At 40.9% G+C, this 15,781-nt stretch overlaps 1 protein-coding gene across 1 annotated transcript in view; it reads left to right on the top strand.

Moving 5' to 3' along the window:
• exoc2 (exocyst complex component 2) overlaps positions 1-15,781 on the top strand; it is a 304,799-nt gene that overhangs the window by 195,669 nt on the left and 93,349 nt on the right. Inside the window, exons 19-20 of the mRNA XM_041184538.1 lie at positions 573-632; positions 2,121-2,182. Of these exons, the coding sequence (XP_041040472.1) occupies positions 573-632; positions 2,121-2,182 (122 nt within the window). The remainder of the gene's footprint in view (positions 1-572; positions 633-2,120; positions 2,183-15,781) is intronic.

Below are 15,781 nucleotides of genomic sequence, written 5' to 3'. Positions count from 1 at the left end.
ATCTCCGAGTCCCTACCCTGGGGATTACCATTGACCAAAAAACTTAACTGGGCCAGCCACATAAATCCTGTGACTACAAGAGGTTAGACGTTTAATTGTCATTTAAACTTCCAATGTTGGAATCCGCCTCTAACAAGATGTTCTGAATGGATTTGGAGTTGTACAGGAGCAAATGTGTATGTGACCTTTAGAATTAATATTCTGTGTTTATTATGTTATAAATAGCCTGAAAATTTTGGTTTTCTTTTGAATTTTGCTTTATAAAAATGAATACATTTGCATATGATTGAAGTAGATGGAAGAAATTTCTGTGAGGCAACCAACTGAAAGTATCAGATGGAAAATTTGCCTAGCATGTTGGTTATTATCTAATGTAACAAAAGTTAATACCTGACTGGTAACATGTTCATCACTTAATAGTCCGTTGCAGAGTATTTTTGACATCAATTGTTGACCAGTTAATTACTTAAGCTTACAAGTGTTTGGTGGTGTATACATTATATTTGACCATGGAAACTGCATGGCCACAGAGTCCTCTGTCACATTTCACAGTAAATAATTTTTATTTACAGATATTTCAGCATGAGAAAAACCAGCAACATGTATATGAACTGTCCATCAACATCATGAAGGTAGGTAGAAGTCAGGGGGATGTTTCTACCTCCTCAAATGCAGAATTTATTATAGTTTTTGAATGTGTGTTCTCCATCCCTCCCAGCACTGCTACATCCTCGCCCTGATGTAAGATTTTTACAAAAATATTGTGTTTCCTTTTCTTTACTTAAGTACTTTTTCTGCATTAAGTTGTATAATCTATTTAAAGTAACTAATTAAATAGATCTTTTTGGATTCTTCTTCTGAATTTTCTAACTTTGGGAACTATCTCCAAAGACTACCGCTGTTACAATCATACAAAGTCAGAAAATAAAAACTTTAAGAATCTAAATTTTAAAATTAAAATATTTTACCTGTTGATAAAAGGGAAGTAAAACATTAGCAAATTTATAGCAGGGGACTAAATGCTTTTACCATCTGTTCAAAGCCCTTCTATGTTTTATTGATTTGGTTGTGTACTTCTTGGTTAAATGCACTGGCCCTAGTTTGTTGAAAATATGAGCATGGTTGTAAAATGCATGCACCTCTTAATTTGTAGATGGACTTTTGGCAGTAAGACGTAAACCTGACCTGTGAAGCAAAAAAATTATTAAATCAATTATGGGCGAATTTGTTTTTTGGTGAGGTTAGAAAGATAGAGATCAAGAAAGTGGTTTTGTTGCAGAAACAAGTCTGAAATAGGTAGCCCAAGGTTCACTCCAAACTTTCCCTTATCTACATAAAGCTGGCTAGTTAGACAATTGTAGACCTGGAAAAACTGATGACACGTGACACATACTCCACCCAATTTATGCTGAATTTAGCAGTAGGATCCTAAAACGTGTGTTATCCCCCTGTTCAGCATTTTCAAGTGCCTAATTACCTGTTTTTGGCTTTGAAATTACCAGCTCCCAATGTGGCAGTCACAAGTGAGAATCAAAGGTGAGAGAGCATGCCAAAAATTGATCCCTTCGACTCTCATTTATCATTCCAAGGAGTGGATATAATGAGGTTGAGTTTCTCCCCTAAGATTATTCAAGCCTTTTTTAGTTTGCAACAGTTACAAAAAATACAGTTAATAAAATACCTGAAGTATCAAAACAGCAATTGTCGCAACTGTGTCTACTTTTTCATTTCCAAAAAATTCTGGATTTGTGTAACGAGACAATATATGTATTTGCAGACACAAATATACATAATAAATGCACACGTTTATATACATGTGTGTGCATATCACCAGTGACAAATGTCGACCTTTAAAGGTAACTCTTTTTTAAAATAACAATTGAAACACATTCAGAAACTAATGTGTTGAGTCTTTGTCCAAAATTAAAATCCAGCTTGTTAAAGACAAAATTAAGTCAGATACACAAACTTCTATGATTAATTTGTTAGAAAATAATGGATTGTTCATCATAAGTACAAACTGTTTAGGGAGGACTGTCAAGTTAAGGCAGGTGTTTACTGTAAGTATGTTTATAGCTATTACTTTCTACATGCATGACCTATTTGTTTTCATCTTAAAGGTGTTCATTGTTTCCTTGGAGTACCTGAGCACTAAAGCTGATGGTGATTCGGACAGCATACAGTGAGTATATCGCCACTTTGGAAATAGAGAATTATAATCCATTCAAAGTAACACTTGGGAATATTTCCATTTTTGCTATTTATACTGCAGCCAACAAAGCATTCTTACAAGTTTACAAATTTGCTATAAATATGGAACAGAGGAAATATTTTTTGATTGTTAATAGTGGTGATTAGTTTTTTTAATGTGCACCATCATCATCTTTTCATTCAAGACTTGAAACATTTTGGTGCAGTGCAGAGGAAGTAAGGTGCTGTCTTTCAGATAAGATGCTAAACTGAGGCCTCATCTGTCCTCTCAGTTGAATGTAACAGATTCCATTGCACTATTTTGACAAAGAATAGGGGAGTTCTTCTCTGTGCCCTGGCCAACATTTATCCCTCAACCATTACCTAAAACAGATGATCTGGCCATTATCACACTGTTGTTTGTAGAAGTCACTGTGCACAAATTGCCTGCCCTGTTTCCCACATTACCTCAGTGACTGCTCTTCAAAAGTACTTCATTGACTATAAGCACGTTGGGACGTCCTGAGAATATGCAAGGTGTTTTATAACTACAGTTCTTTTTTCTTCAAAAATATTTGCATCATTTGTCCTTGCAAACTAACACCCCATCTCCAATCTACCTTTCCTCTCTCAAGTCTTTGACTGTATTTTCAGCTCTCAAATCCAGAAGGCTGTAAGGTGCCTAGTTGGAAGATGAGGTGCTGTTCCTCCAGTTTGCATTAAGCTTCATTGGAACATTGCAGCAAGCCAAGGACAGACATGTGAGCATGAGAGCAGGATGGTGTGTGAAATGGCAAGCGACAGGAAGGTCTGGGTCATGCTGCATACTGAGCGAAGGTGTTCTACAATGTGCTTAGTCTCTCCATTATAGAGGAGACTGCATTTGGAGCAGCGAATGCAGTAGACCAAATTGAAAGAAGTGTAAATGAAGCACTGCTTCACCTGAAAGGAGTATTTGGGGCCTTGGAGGGTGAGGAGGGAGGAGGTAAAGGGGCCTGTGTTGCATCTTCTGCGATTGCATGGGAAGGTGATGGAGGAGTGGACCAAGGTAACACAGAGGGAATGGCCCCTACGGAACGCTGACGGAGGGGAGGAGGTGAGGGGAAGATGTGTTTGGTGGTGGCATCTTACTGGAGTTGGCAGAAACAGCGGAGGATGATCCTTTGAATGCGGAAGCTGGTGGGGTGAAAAGTGAGGACATGGGGGACCATTTCATGGCTCTGGGAGGGAGGGAAAGAGTGGGAGGGAGGGGAAGGGGTGAGGGCAGAGGTGTGGGAGATGGGCCGGACACGATTGAGAGCCCTGTCTACTATAGTGGGGGGGGTGCCTCGGTTAAGGAAAAAGGAAGGCATGTCAGAAGCGTCATTTTGATGAGGTCAGTGACCTCATCTCCACTGGAGATCTTCCCTCCACAACTTCCAACCTCATAGTCTCACAACCCTGCACAGCCCGCTTCTACCTCCTTCCCAAAATCCATAAGCAAGACTGTCCCTGTAAACCCATCGTGTCAGCCTGTTCCTGCCCCGCAGAACTCATTTCTTCCTATCTTGACTCCATTCTCTCTCCCCTTTTCCAGTCTCTTCCCACCTATACTCGTGATTCCTCTGACGCCCAACATCATATCAACAATTTCCAACAGACCTTGACTACAGCTTTTCACCCCCTGCTTCTGGTAAGGATTCCATCCCATTCTCTCAGATCCTTCGCCTCCATCGCCTCTGTTCCAATGATTCCACCTTCCATAGGACTTCTGACGTCTTACTTTTTTGTTAACAGAGGTTTCCCCACCACTGTGGTTGACAGGGCCCTCAACTGTGTCTGACCCATCTCCCACACCTCTGCCCTCACCCCTTCCCCTCCCTCCCAGAACCATGATTGGGTCCCTCTTGTTACCCCACAGCTTCCACGTTCAAAGGATCACCCTCCGTCACTTCTGCCAACTCCAGCATAACACCAAACACATCTTCCCTTCAAACCTCCCCCACCACTCCCGTCAGCCTTCCAGAGGGACTATTCCCTCCATGATACCCTGGTCCACTGCTTCATCACCCCCAACTCCTCATCCCCTTCCCATGGCACCTTTCCATGCAATTACAGAAGGTGCAACACCTGCCCCTTTACCTCCTCCCTCCTCACCATCCAAGGTCCCAAACACTCCTTTCAGGTGAAGTGCGATTCACTTTGCACCCCAATAGGATTCTGTAATCCAATTTAACATTAATTGTAAGACTCAGGATTTGACCAAAAACTCCAGGTATGAATGTGTTTAGGCAAGATTCACAAATTTATTAAGTTATCAAAACAAGTGCAACAGAAGTGCCACTTATCAAAGCAGCGGACTCATCTGATTCACCACGGAATACTGGTCCTCGGTTGGCTGGGGTGCTCTCTCTTCCAAAATTCTTCTTCTGTCTTTCTGCTTTCTGCACGCTGTACCACTGAAAAGCAGGCCTTATTAACCCTTTCCAAATCACAACCACAGGCTGACCAATGGTATCCCTGAACTCTGGTCCAGACAGTGCATGATTAGATTCTAATTGGCTAGGTGAGGCATGTACAGTGCATGGTCACTTAGTAATGACCATTCTTCCAGGATAGGAAGCATAATTAACTTATTGTCTCAGGTTTTGCTTATTTAGGTAGAATTTCTAATTAAATCAGACACTTATTGCGTCTGTGTGGGTTGTTGATTAGATCAGTCGCTTTTAAAAGGCAAAAACAGAATTACCTGGAAAAACTTAGCAGGTCTGGCAGCATCGGCGGAGAAGAAAAGAGTTGATGTTTCGAGTCCTCATGACCCTTCGACAGAACTAGGTGAATCTCCTAGTTCTGTCGAAGGGTCATGAGGACTCGAAACGTCAACTCTTTTCTTCTCCGCCGATGCTGCCAGACCTGCTAAGTTTTTCCAGGTAATTCTGTTTTTGTTTTGGATTTCCAGCATCCGCAGTTTTTTGTTTTTAGCTTTTAAAAGGCTGTTTGCTTTTTGGACGCCTCCTGCCGGGTGATATGTTTTACTCTGGCGGTTGTGTTTGGAATTGCTATTTTATTTGTAAAGGCAGATTGCAAAGTTATTGTTAACTTTAAACAAAGTAATATCAAACTAATGCAGAGGATTACACAGTGGACAATACTTAAAAATCTATACAAAGTGTGTGTAACATAAATGCATAGTAATCATCAGTATTTACAAGGTGGGATAGGTAAAATATTCCTCGCACATTCAGTTGGTACTGTTACGAGTGATAAAAGTCAGAAGGGATTGTATAGTTTCAAAACTAATCTCACACTAACAGAAGTTAAACCTAATACTAAAAGTACATTTAGATACTTTGATTTTGTACTTTAACTACACTAAACTCCTAATTCCTACAATTCCTGAAAATGCCTATGCATTTGATGCCTTATGTAATAATTTACCATAGCCTCATCTCCTAACTTTAAAAGCAGTCTATCGGTGGGTCATAATATCTCCTGTATTCTGGTTGGCAGAGCACTTGAGGAAGGGAAATATCTCCCTACGCTACAGGTACTATTTCATATCCCACATCATTGTACAAATGTTGGTACATATGGGTAATCCAGTTTATGGTCCGTTGTCTAACTTTGGGCACTCTGCTGGTAAAGGAGCATCAGTTTTAGTTCTGCCCTTGTTGTTCGTGCTTTGATCCTAGCTGAGATTACCCCTGGACAAACCTGATCCCAGGGTGGAGCCCAGCTTGATAGATCCTAACTTTTATTTGTTGTTTAGATACATGGAGAGTGGCTACTGAACAGTCACAGGAGTCAGCTGATGGACGTGTAACAAAAGAATAAACATTTATTAAACAAGATAAAATGAACTATATTACAATAATCCCTTACCCACAACTATAACTTTACAGATATATATGGATTTGTAAGGATAACACAAGTTACAAAAGATATATTATACTCTAATGTCCACAATAAGTACACAGTCCAGGTAACAATAGGCACCCTGTGGTCAGACACACACTCACACTCTGAAACCAAGTGACAGATGCCACCTCAACCAGAAGCTATGAATCTCTCCTCAACTCCCCAAGATGTTTGTCATGCTATGAGCTAACCTGTCTTACTACACTCTGTCCTTTACATGAGGGTTTCCAGTGTCCATTTTCCAAGATCTCATCTTAGAATCTTCTCCCAAACTGACGCTTTCTCTCAGACACCTTCCGCAAGGGTTCACCTCCAGAGTTTGGAACTCTCCAATGTTCCTCCCCGCTGGGTCACCACATGCATTCAAGCTGCCTTCCTCGCAGACTCTTTCACTGACTCAGCTGTCAACAGTACCACTGCTTCACATGCCCATAGCAAAGAGCTACAGACCTTCAGTTGTCTCTTTGGACCTTCTTGCCTCTTGCAAGCTGTTCTCACTTTAAATCTGTTTTCTGCAGCTTTTGTCTCTAAATCTGAAGCTTGGAGCCTTTCTCTTTGCCTCCCAATCTTAACTTTACTTAAAAGGACCTTTTCTAGGGCCCTGTTCTTCCTTTGATGAGAAGGCCTGCTGGGGACTTCCTCCTGTTCCACTCCCCTGGATTCTTGGGACTGGCTATCTGCCCCTTTTAAGTTGCTTCTGTTTGACAGTTGTCTTCAAACCAACTGAACTCCAACAGCTTCCAAAGCAAAATTGCTGTCTCTAGCTTTTTTGTGTATATATCTGTGGGAGCGACCTGCCTCTCTAGGCCCCTGTTGTTAGGCAACAGCACTGTTCTTCTACTCATTTGTTAAACTTAGCTTATAGGCGTAAAACTCTCATGAGAAATGCAAGCACCTTTTAAAGTGAAACTAAAACTCAATTTGACCTTTCTTAACATACAACTACAGAAATACAAAGCTAAAGCTCATTCCAACACGTCCAAATACAAATATAACTTACTTAAACTCTCTCTATTTCATAATATTCGTAGCCGTCTCATTTTCCTCTACTAAATTTTGCTCTTAAAATCTAATCTAGTCTGTAATTGGCAGTAACTGTGAAGTTCTGTGTAAGCAGGCTCAGTTCTTTCTTTCTTGCAGTTTAGACAGGGTAAACTCACTCCATCAACTTGTAGCAATGTAGTTATATTACGTTCAGCTGATGTAAATTCCCCATAGGCACATGTTATCATTCAATACCTTCTTAGCATTTTAGGCCAATTTCAAGTACTCAAATCTGATCCGATAAATGGAATCCCTACATTGTTTTGGGAAACTTCAACAAAACTTTTACGATGATAATCTACATCTCTCTGAGTACCCTTTCCAAATTCAAATCTAGGTGTTACTTTAATACCTTTCCGAAAGCAATAACATTTCACCTTCAATCCTTCCCCTTTCCAAAACTACTGTACTAGATCTCCATCTTTGATATGGGATGGGTCCCATTTGCAATAGTCACGGTAGCTATTCATGTCACAGCAGTCCGTAGAGCCCAAGCGTCTCTTATCTTTGTGGTTGCGTTTGTGGTGCTTATCTGCATATGTCCCGATGGCCAAACAGAGAGGCCCATTGTTGGGACAGCATTAATGAATATCAGCAATTCCATGGGCCCAAACATCTTCCTGGTTAACCTGAAACTGATTAATATGGAACCACTTCAACTTTGGATCCCGTTTGTGCCCAAATGGAACCCTAACAGATAAACAGCAGGATTCAATTTGTCCATGATTGTATACAGCCCCATCCACTTCACATCAAATGAATGTTTCTTAGGGGCAAAATTTCTCAACATCACATGATCCCCTTTGTTATACTCAAATGGGTTAACCTTTTTGTTAAAATACCTCTTAATTTGTTATTAGGATTTGCCTGTATTTTTTGCTACTAATTTATTTACTTCAGTTATGTTCTCAATCAAATTCTGTCATCATCCCTGATTACATTTCTGTAATGTTTAAGGGGTACTCCCTCCCAAGGTTAAATGGTCTGAGGTTCTCAATTTGCCGTCAGGTCATGGCCTCATGTGGACTTACATCTGTAATCTTATGAGGGGTTGATCTTATTGCCATTAAACAGAGTGGAAGCATATGCAATCCATTTAGTGGGGTGCTCTGTACATATCTTATTCAGCAAAGTCTTTACAGTTCTATTTCCTCTCTCCACAATCCCTGAAGATTGTGGATGATGGGCCATATGTAATTTATGCCAAAACTGTACTAATTGTTATAATGTTGCAAAAATTTCTTTCATTAAATGTGGGCCTTGATCACTATCCACTTGGAGTGGTATTCCCCACCCACAGAACACCTCGCATATGAGCTGCAGTGCGTGCCTTATTATCTCTGGTAGGAAATGCTTCTATCCGTTTAGTAAATTGATCGGTAACCACCAAAGCATATTCATAATTCCCCTGAGCTTTAGTGAATGGTCCTATAAAATCAATTTGCAGATGCGTCCAAGGACCATCTGGGGGTGGTTGTGACCTCAGTAATGCGTGATTACACTGAGAGGGACGATTGATCTGTGAACATGGTAAACATCGGTTCACATATTGTTCCACATATTCCTCCATCCCTGGCCACCAACAGACAGGTGACAACTTCTGTAGTGTAGTGGGTGCTGAATAGTGCCATGCTGTTGGGTGGGAGTGAAACAGTGCTAGCATCTCTTCCCTTAACTGTGGAGGTAAACAGAAAACCAGGTTACCTTCTCTATTACAAACCATTGGCAGAAGAGGAGTTATCTCCAAGTGTGGACACTCGTCAGATGAGCCCATGGTGTGGGTTGTGGAAGTGGACAGTTCCACTGATGCCAGACTTTGACTCTGCTGTAAGGAGGATATAAATCCTGTCACTCAGAAATGTTAGCTTCCAACACAGCCGCAATCTCTATGGTTGGATTAGATGGAACCCACCCTGAAAGGCTGAGACCTTCCATGGCTGCTTCTTCAGCTAACTTGTCAACTTGGTTGTTACCTTGTGTGTGTGTGATGAGGAATCTTTCAAATACCTTGACACCTGACCCATGTGACAGGGAGCTTTCCGTTGTTTGAGCACATTCCAGAGTGTGTGTAATAACTTTGCATGCAATAAGGCTTTACCATCCGATGAGCAGTACCCTTTCTTGTGATGTAGTGGCAACCTTAGGACGACATACATACGTCTCCACTGTCAAACCAGATGTCGGTTGGATCTGATGAATTATAGTGAACGGCAAGGATAACTGCAATTGACCCTGCTTGTTGTGCTGAGTGGGCAGGAATTGGGAATCCCATAGACTAATCAGGATTTACCACACCCACGTATGCACATTGTGTTCTCGCTACCGCATCAACATGTTATACTGATCCGTCAACCTAAATGTCTCGGCCTTCGGAAATAGGACCCTGTTCTATCAGACTCGGTTCCATCTCTAAAGGCGGTAATGGACACTGATGAGGAGTCCCATCATATGCTAACATTAGAGGTAGAAGTGTTGTCTGTTTGGGGGTAAAATCTAAATCACATTGTAGCTGTTCCAGTATCCATTTACTAATTTACTGAGAAGACACTTTCATACCTCCTGGTCTCACGAGGTTAAGTGGCGTGTGCGGGGTAACGGGAATAATCTTTTGCAAGCCGGTCACATAAGTGAAGTGCCTAATTGCCCAAAAAGTAGTTAAAAGATATCACTCTCAGGCTGTGTAAGTATTCTCTGCCCCTGCAAGAGCCATGAGGCATATGCAATCGGCCTTAGCGAGTTTCACCTTTGTTGGCTTAAAACAGCTGTTAGACTAGATGCAGTGGAGCCTACCTCCAGGTGAAATGGCTGTTCTGGATCTGCTGACATCAGTGCTGCAGCTTGCATAGTAGCTCTTTTCAAGTTCTCCCCAGCTTGTGTCTGTTCTTCTCCCCAGGTGGGTTGGATGTTTCTCCCTTGTTCCCCTTTCAACAGGTCATACAAAGGTTTAGCCATCTCCGCAAAATTAGGAATAAAGTTTCACTGATACCCCACTAGACCCAAAAAGGATTGTAATGCTGTTTTAGATACTGCGAAAAGTAGTCTTTGTATTGTGGCTATTGCCTACTGATCATTTGTGAGCCCGATGGCTGAAATCTTAACACCTAGAAATGTGTTATAGCGCAGCAGATGCTACATGCTGAGCTGCTCAAATCCCAGAAGGAAACTTGAAACAGCTACCCCAACTGTTTTACAATTTGTGTTTTTATTTTGAGATGCATGCCTTGAATTCAGTAGTAATAAGTCCACCGAGTCTGAGGTTTTTTACAAAACTAAATTAAACGTTTATTAATAGTAGAAAAGATTTTAAGCACACACATGGGTGTACAAATTACCACTATAATAACTCCTAACTCCCATAATTGACCTGACTCCCAGTTACACCTCTGTTAAGGCAACAGTAAAACAAAATAAATTTCAACAGACTCCGGCAAAGCACTCAGTACCCTGGACAGTGATATTCACAGTAAGTTTTCTTAGCTTTGGTTCCTGTAGACAGTGACTTGATGCATAAAGGCTGGAGTCTGTTTACATTTGTGTTAGAGCTTAGAATTCCTTCCTCCTTACACATAACCTCATCTCCTTTATATATGTTTCTCCCTTTTTAACGTAAATTCCATTGTTCCTATATGTCTTTGCAACTTTATTTTTTCCACAGTATAAATCTTCCATAGTACTCATTATCAGCAACCTTTGGGAAAAATAAACACACTGTTTGACCTAGCTTCACATGGCTAAGTGTAACATCTAATCATTTCTTTGAAATTCAAACTGCTCTGGTTTTTCTAAAAATGCAAATGTTCCTCACACCTCACATTCTAAAACTTCGGTCATGTTTATCTATTTAGCATTTCAAACCTAGCTTCCCATCTGATAACTCAAAAGCTCCAGAGTAGCTAGCTGTCTGCAATTCAATTAAACCCACCACACACACATACACACAGAGAAAGTAATCTAAACCCTACTGTTAACCTAGCTTTATAATAAATCACATTAATATTATGAAAATTATTATAGTTTCATGACAAATGTAATTCCCTCCTGTACCAACTGAGCCTTTTTAGGATTCACTTTCAGTTCTGCTTTCTTTAATAAGCCCAAAAGTTCCTTTAAAAGCGTAATATGTTCTTCCACTTTCTAAGTAGCCAATAATAAATCATCTATGTACTGCAAGACTGCTTCTGGCTTAGAGAAAACTTTAATCATTCGTACCATATATTGATGGAATATAGTGGGAGAATTATGAAATCCTTGCGGGACACAAGTATATCCTTGACCTTCAAACATAAAAGCAAACATATTCCGATCATCTTTTGTTACTGGAATGCTCCAAAAACCATTAGCAATGTCAAGTGTGGAAAAGATAGTGGCGTAAGGTGGAATAGCTGATAGTAAGGAAGGGTCCTGACTGACTCTGGGACTTTGTTTGGATGTTATCATATTAAGGGCCCTATAATCAATAGCGATTCGCCAAGAAACATCCAGCTTCCGAATGGGCCATATAGGGGAGTTGGACGTAAAAGATCCTGAAATCCTGTTCTTAAAACCCCTTGTTGAATTAATGAGGCAATGACTATCCGTAGGCAAGGGGCACTTTCCTGTGAGAGAGGATACTGTTTACAAGGCCTATGTGGGTCCCCATTAATTTGAACTTCAGTACCTAATCATCCACCATCATGCTTAGAGATCATAAAAACTTCAGTATTCTGTTGGATAACTGTTTTTAATCCTGGTAGGGAATGATCAAGGAGAGGCAGTGTCTCAACCTTTTTAACTGCGGAAACTGAATGAACATCCAAAATCTGGACTACACCCTTTTCTAAAGATGATAGCCATATCACCTAGAGAAAAAGTACTGAGCAAACTATTGGGATCAAAGGGTGACAAGTCCCCAGGACCTGATGGCCCACATCTCAGGGCTTTAAAAGAAGTGGCAGTGGAGATAGTGGATGCATTGGCTATAATATTCCAAAATTCCCTGGATTCTGGAAAGATTCCAGTGGATTGGAAAAATGCTAATATAACGCCCTTATTCAAAAAAAAGGGTGGGGGGGAGACAGAAAGTAGGAAACTATAGACTAGTTAGTTTAATGTCTGTCGTTGGGAAATTTTTGGAATCCATTATTAAGGAAGTGGTATTTGGAAAGCCAAAATGCAATCCATCAGAGTCAGCATGGCTTTATGAAGAGTAAATCATGTTTGACTAATTTGCTAGAGTTCTTTGGAAATGTGACAAGCAAAGTGGATAATGGGATCCTGTAGATGTAGTATATCTGGACTTCCAGAAGGCCTTTGATAAGGCGCCACACAAAAGATTAATACACAAGATAAGATCACACGGAGTTAGGGGTAATGTATAAGCTTGGATAGAGGATTGGCTAACCAACAGAAAGCAGAGAGTCGGGATGAATGGGTCTTTTCCTGGATGGCAAGCTATAACTAGTGGGGTGCCACAGGGTTTGGTCCTTGGGCCCCAACTATTTATAATCTATATTAATGACTTGGATTCAGGGATAGAAGCTGCTGTAGCTAAATTTGCAGATGATACCAAAATGCGTGCGAAAGTAAGTTGCAATGAAGAAATAAGAAATTTACAAATGGATATGGACAGGTTAGGTGAATGGACCAAAATTTGGCAGATGGAGTTTAACGTGGATAAGTGTGAGGTTATCCATTTTGGTCGGAAGAATAAAAAGGCGACTAATTCTTTAAATGGAGAGAAAGTTCAGAATGCTTCAGTGCAGAGGGACCTGGGTGTCCTCATGCATAAATCGCTGAAAGCTAGTAGGCAGATACAGCAGGTAATAAGGAAGGCAAATGAAATTTTGGCATTTATTGCTAAAGGAATAGAGTATAAAAATAGGGAGATGTTGTTGCAACTGTACAAGGCATTGGTGAGACCGCATCTGGAGTATTGTGCACAGTTTTTGTCTCTTTATCAGCTTAGGCCTATACAGAACGTAGAAGATGTGTGTGGCATGCTGCGATAGGAGTTAGCTAGATTACAAAGGGAGTTTAGAAGGATGAGAGGAGATCTAATTGAGGTATTTAAGATACTAAAGGGGATAGACAAAGTAGATGTGGAGGGGATGTTTCCCCTTGTGGGGTACTCTAGAACGAGAGGCCATAGTTTTCGGCGACGGGGTGATAGATTTAAGTTAGAGATGAGGAGGAATTACTTTTCTCAAAGGATCGTGAATCTGTGGAATTCACTACCTCAGAGTGCAGTGGATGCTGGGACGCTGAATAAATTTAAGGAGGAGATAGACAGATTTTTAATTAATAACGGGTGGAAAGGTTTGGGGAGAGGGCGGGAAATTGGAGTTGAGGCCGGAATGAGATCAACCATGATTGTATTGAATGGCGGCACAGGCTCGAGGGGCTGAATTACCTACTCCTGCTCATAGTTCTTATGTTCTTATAAACAATTTTGAGTATAATCAATAATAATTCCTGCTTCCCTCAACGTGTCACTCCCCAGGATTCCCCTAGCATCAGGTACAGCCATTGTGCAAATTGAAGAGGGCAGTCAGTAGAATTAATAGGGCCTAATTGATCGCTCAGGGCTTTTAACTCTGAATAATCGAGAGGATGCATCTCTCTGGTGTTTGTAATACTGATTCCTCTTTGCCCCTCTCCAGCCACTGTAGACTGTGCTCTAGTAACAGTAGGGGTTACCGGAAACCCTTCACCATGGTACCTTTCTGTCAGCCCAACCGAAGCTTGGGGTACAACACTAATCACTCATAGTGAAGGCAGCTCCTACAGCTTGCTGTTTTCCCAACATGGTCTGGGGTCCCCTGATTTCTTCCTGACAGAGGCCATGGTCAGCTTCCCTGTGTAATCTAGCTAACTCCTATCGCAGCGTGCCACGCGCATCTTCTACATTCTGTTTTACTTCGTTCTCTTGTGACAGAGCAGCAATGTGTTCCTCAGCTACCTCTAGTTTATGCTGTGCTGTGCCAGTCTGCAGAGCATTTAATACCTGCTGTTGCAGGGATGCTGTCGAGGCTGCTAACTGGTTATGTAAAACGTCTAACTGCATCTACTATTCCTGTAACTGTTCTGACTGAGTTTTAATATCATCATCACGCTGAGCACAAAATGATGCTGCATATGTGACGAGGTTAAGGACTTTGTCCGATTTCCATTGCCCGCCAGGACCTGCTCCTGGATAAACGATACTATTTCCTTAAAATAAATCTTGTTGCGTTTCGGCACACACTCTTCTAACAAAGTATGGACATAATCCATGTTACATTTAATACATTTTTTTATTCTCAAATGTCTCCCAGAGAGACTTTTCTTATCCTTTCGCGACATTACTTCTACTTTTAAGGGACTCCACTGGGTCAGTTTCATCTGCCACCCCTCTAAAGGTTATCCCTGCAGGAAGTATAACTGGTTGAACAAAGTTCCAATGTTCGTAAGTCTTGCCTAAACACTCACGTATTAGTCAAGTCCTTGTTCAGGGGCCAATTATAGGATTCTGAAATCCAATTTGACATTAATTGTAAGACTCAGAGTCAGACCAAAAATGAAACCACTCCAGGCATGAGTGTGTTTAGACAAGGTTCACAAATTTATTAAGTAACCAAAGCAGGTACAACGGAAGTAACACTTAACAAGGCAGTGGACTTAGCCGATTCACCATGGAATACCGGTCCTCGGTTGGCTGGGGCGCTGTCTCTCCCAAAATTCTTCTGTCTTCTTTCTGCTTTCTGCACACGGTACCACTGAAAAGCAGGCCTTATTAACCCTTTCCAAATCACAATCACAGCCTGACCAGTGGTATCCCTGAACTCTAGCCCAGGCAGTGCATGATTAAATTCTGATTGGCTAGGTGACGCATGTACTGTGCATGGTCACCTCCTGATGTCCATTCTTCCAGGATAGGAAGCATGATTAGCTCATTGTCTCAGGTTTTTCTTATTTAATGTGAATTCCTAATTAAGTACTGGGTTTGTAACCCCAAGATCAAGAGTTCAAATCTCACAATGGCAAACTATGAAACAATGTAACTTCATCTGAAACAGATGGAAACGGGTTTGTACTCGAAAGAGTTACTGCATCTGTGTAGGTTGTTGATTAGATCAGTCACTTTTAATGACTGCTTTTTGGAGGCGTCTTGCTGAGTGGTATGTTTTGCTGTGGCTGTTTTGTTTGGAATTGCAATTTTACTTGTGAAAACAGATTGCAAAGTTATTTATAACTTTAAACAAAGCAATGTCAAACTAATGCAGAGGATTACACAGTGGGCAGCACTTAAAAATCTATACAAAGCGTGTGTAACGTAAGTGGATAGCAATCATTGATATTTACAAGATGGGATTGGTAAAATACTCTCAACACATTCAGTTGGCGCAGTCACAAGTGATAAAAGTCAAAAGGGATTGTATAGTTCCAAAACTAAACATCCACTAACAGAAGTTCAACCTAATGCAAAAAGTACATTCAAATACTTTGATTCTGTATTATAACTGCACTAAACTCCTAACTATTACAATAGTCCATGTGAAGGTGAGGGAGTGGTGGAAATTGGAAGCGAAATCGATAAATTTTTCCAGATCCAGACTAGAGTATGACTTTGTTATCAAACCTGCTGACAAGGGTGGTGCTGTGGTTGTCCGGCGTAAAGACCTCTACCTTGCAG

Source organism: Carcharodon carcharias, chromosome 3, assembly GCF_017639515.1.
Source record: "Carcharodon carcharias isolate sCarCar2 chromosome 3, sCarCar2.pri, whole genome shotgun sequence".
Lineage (NCBI taxonomy): Eukaryota > Metazoa > Chordata > Chondrichthyes > Lamniformes > Lamnidae > Carcharodon > Carcharodon carcharias.
This window is presented reverse-complemented; position numbering and strand designations above follow the sequence as displayed.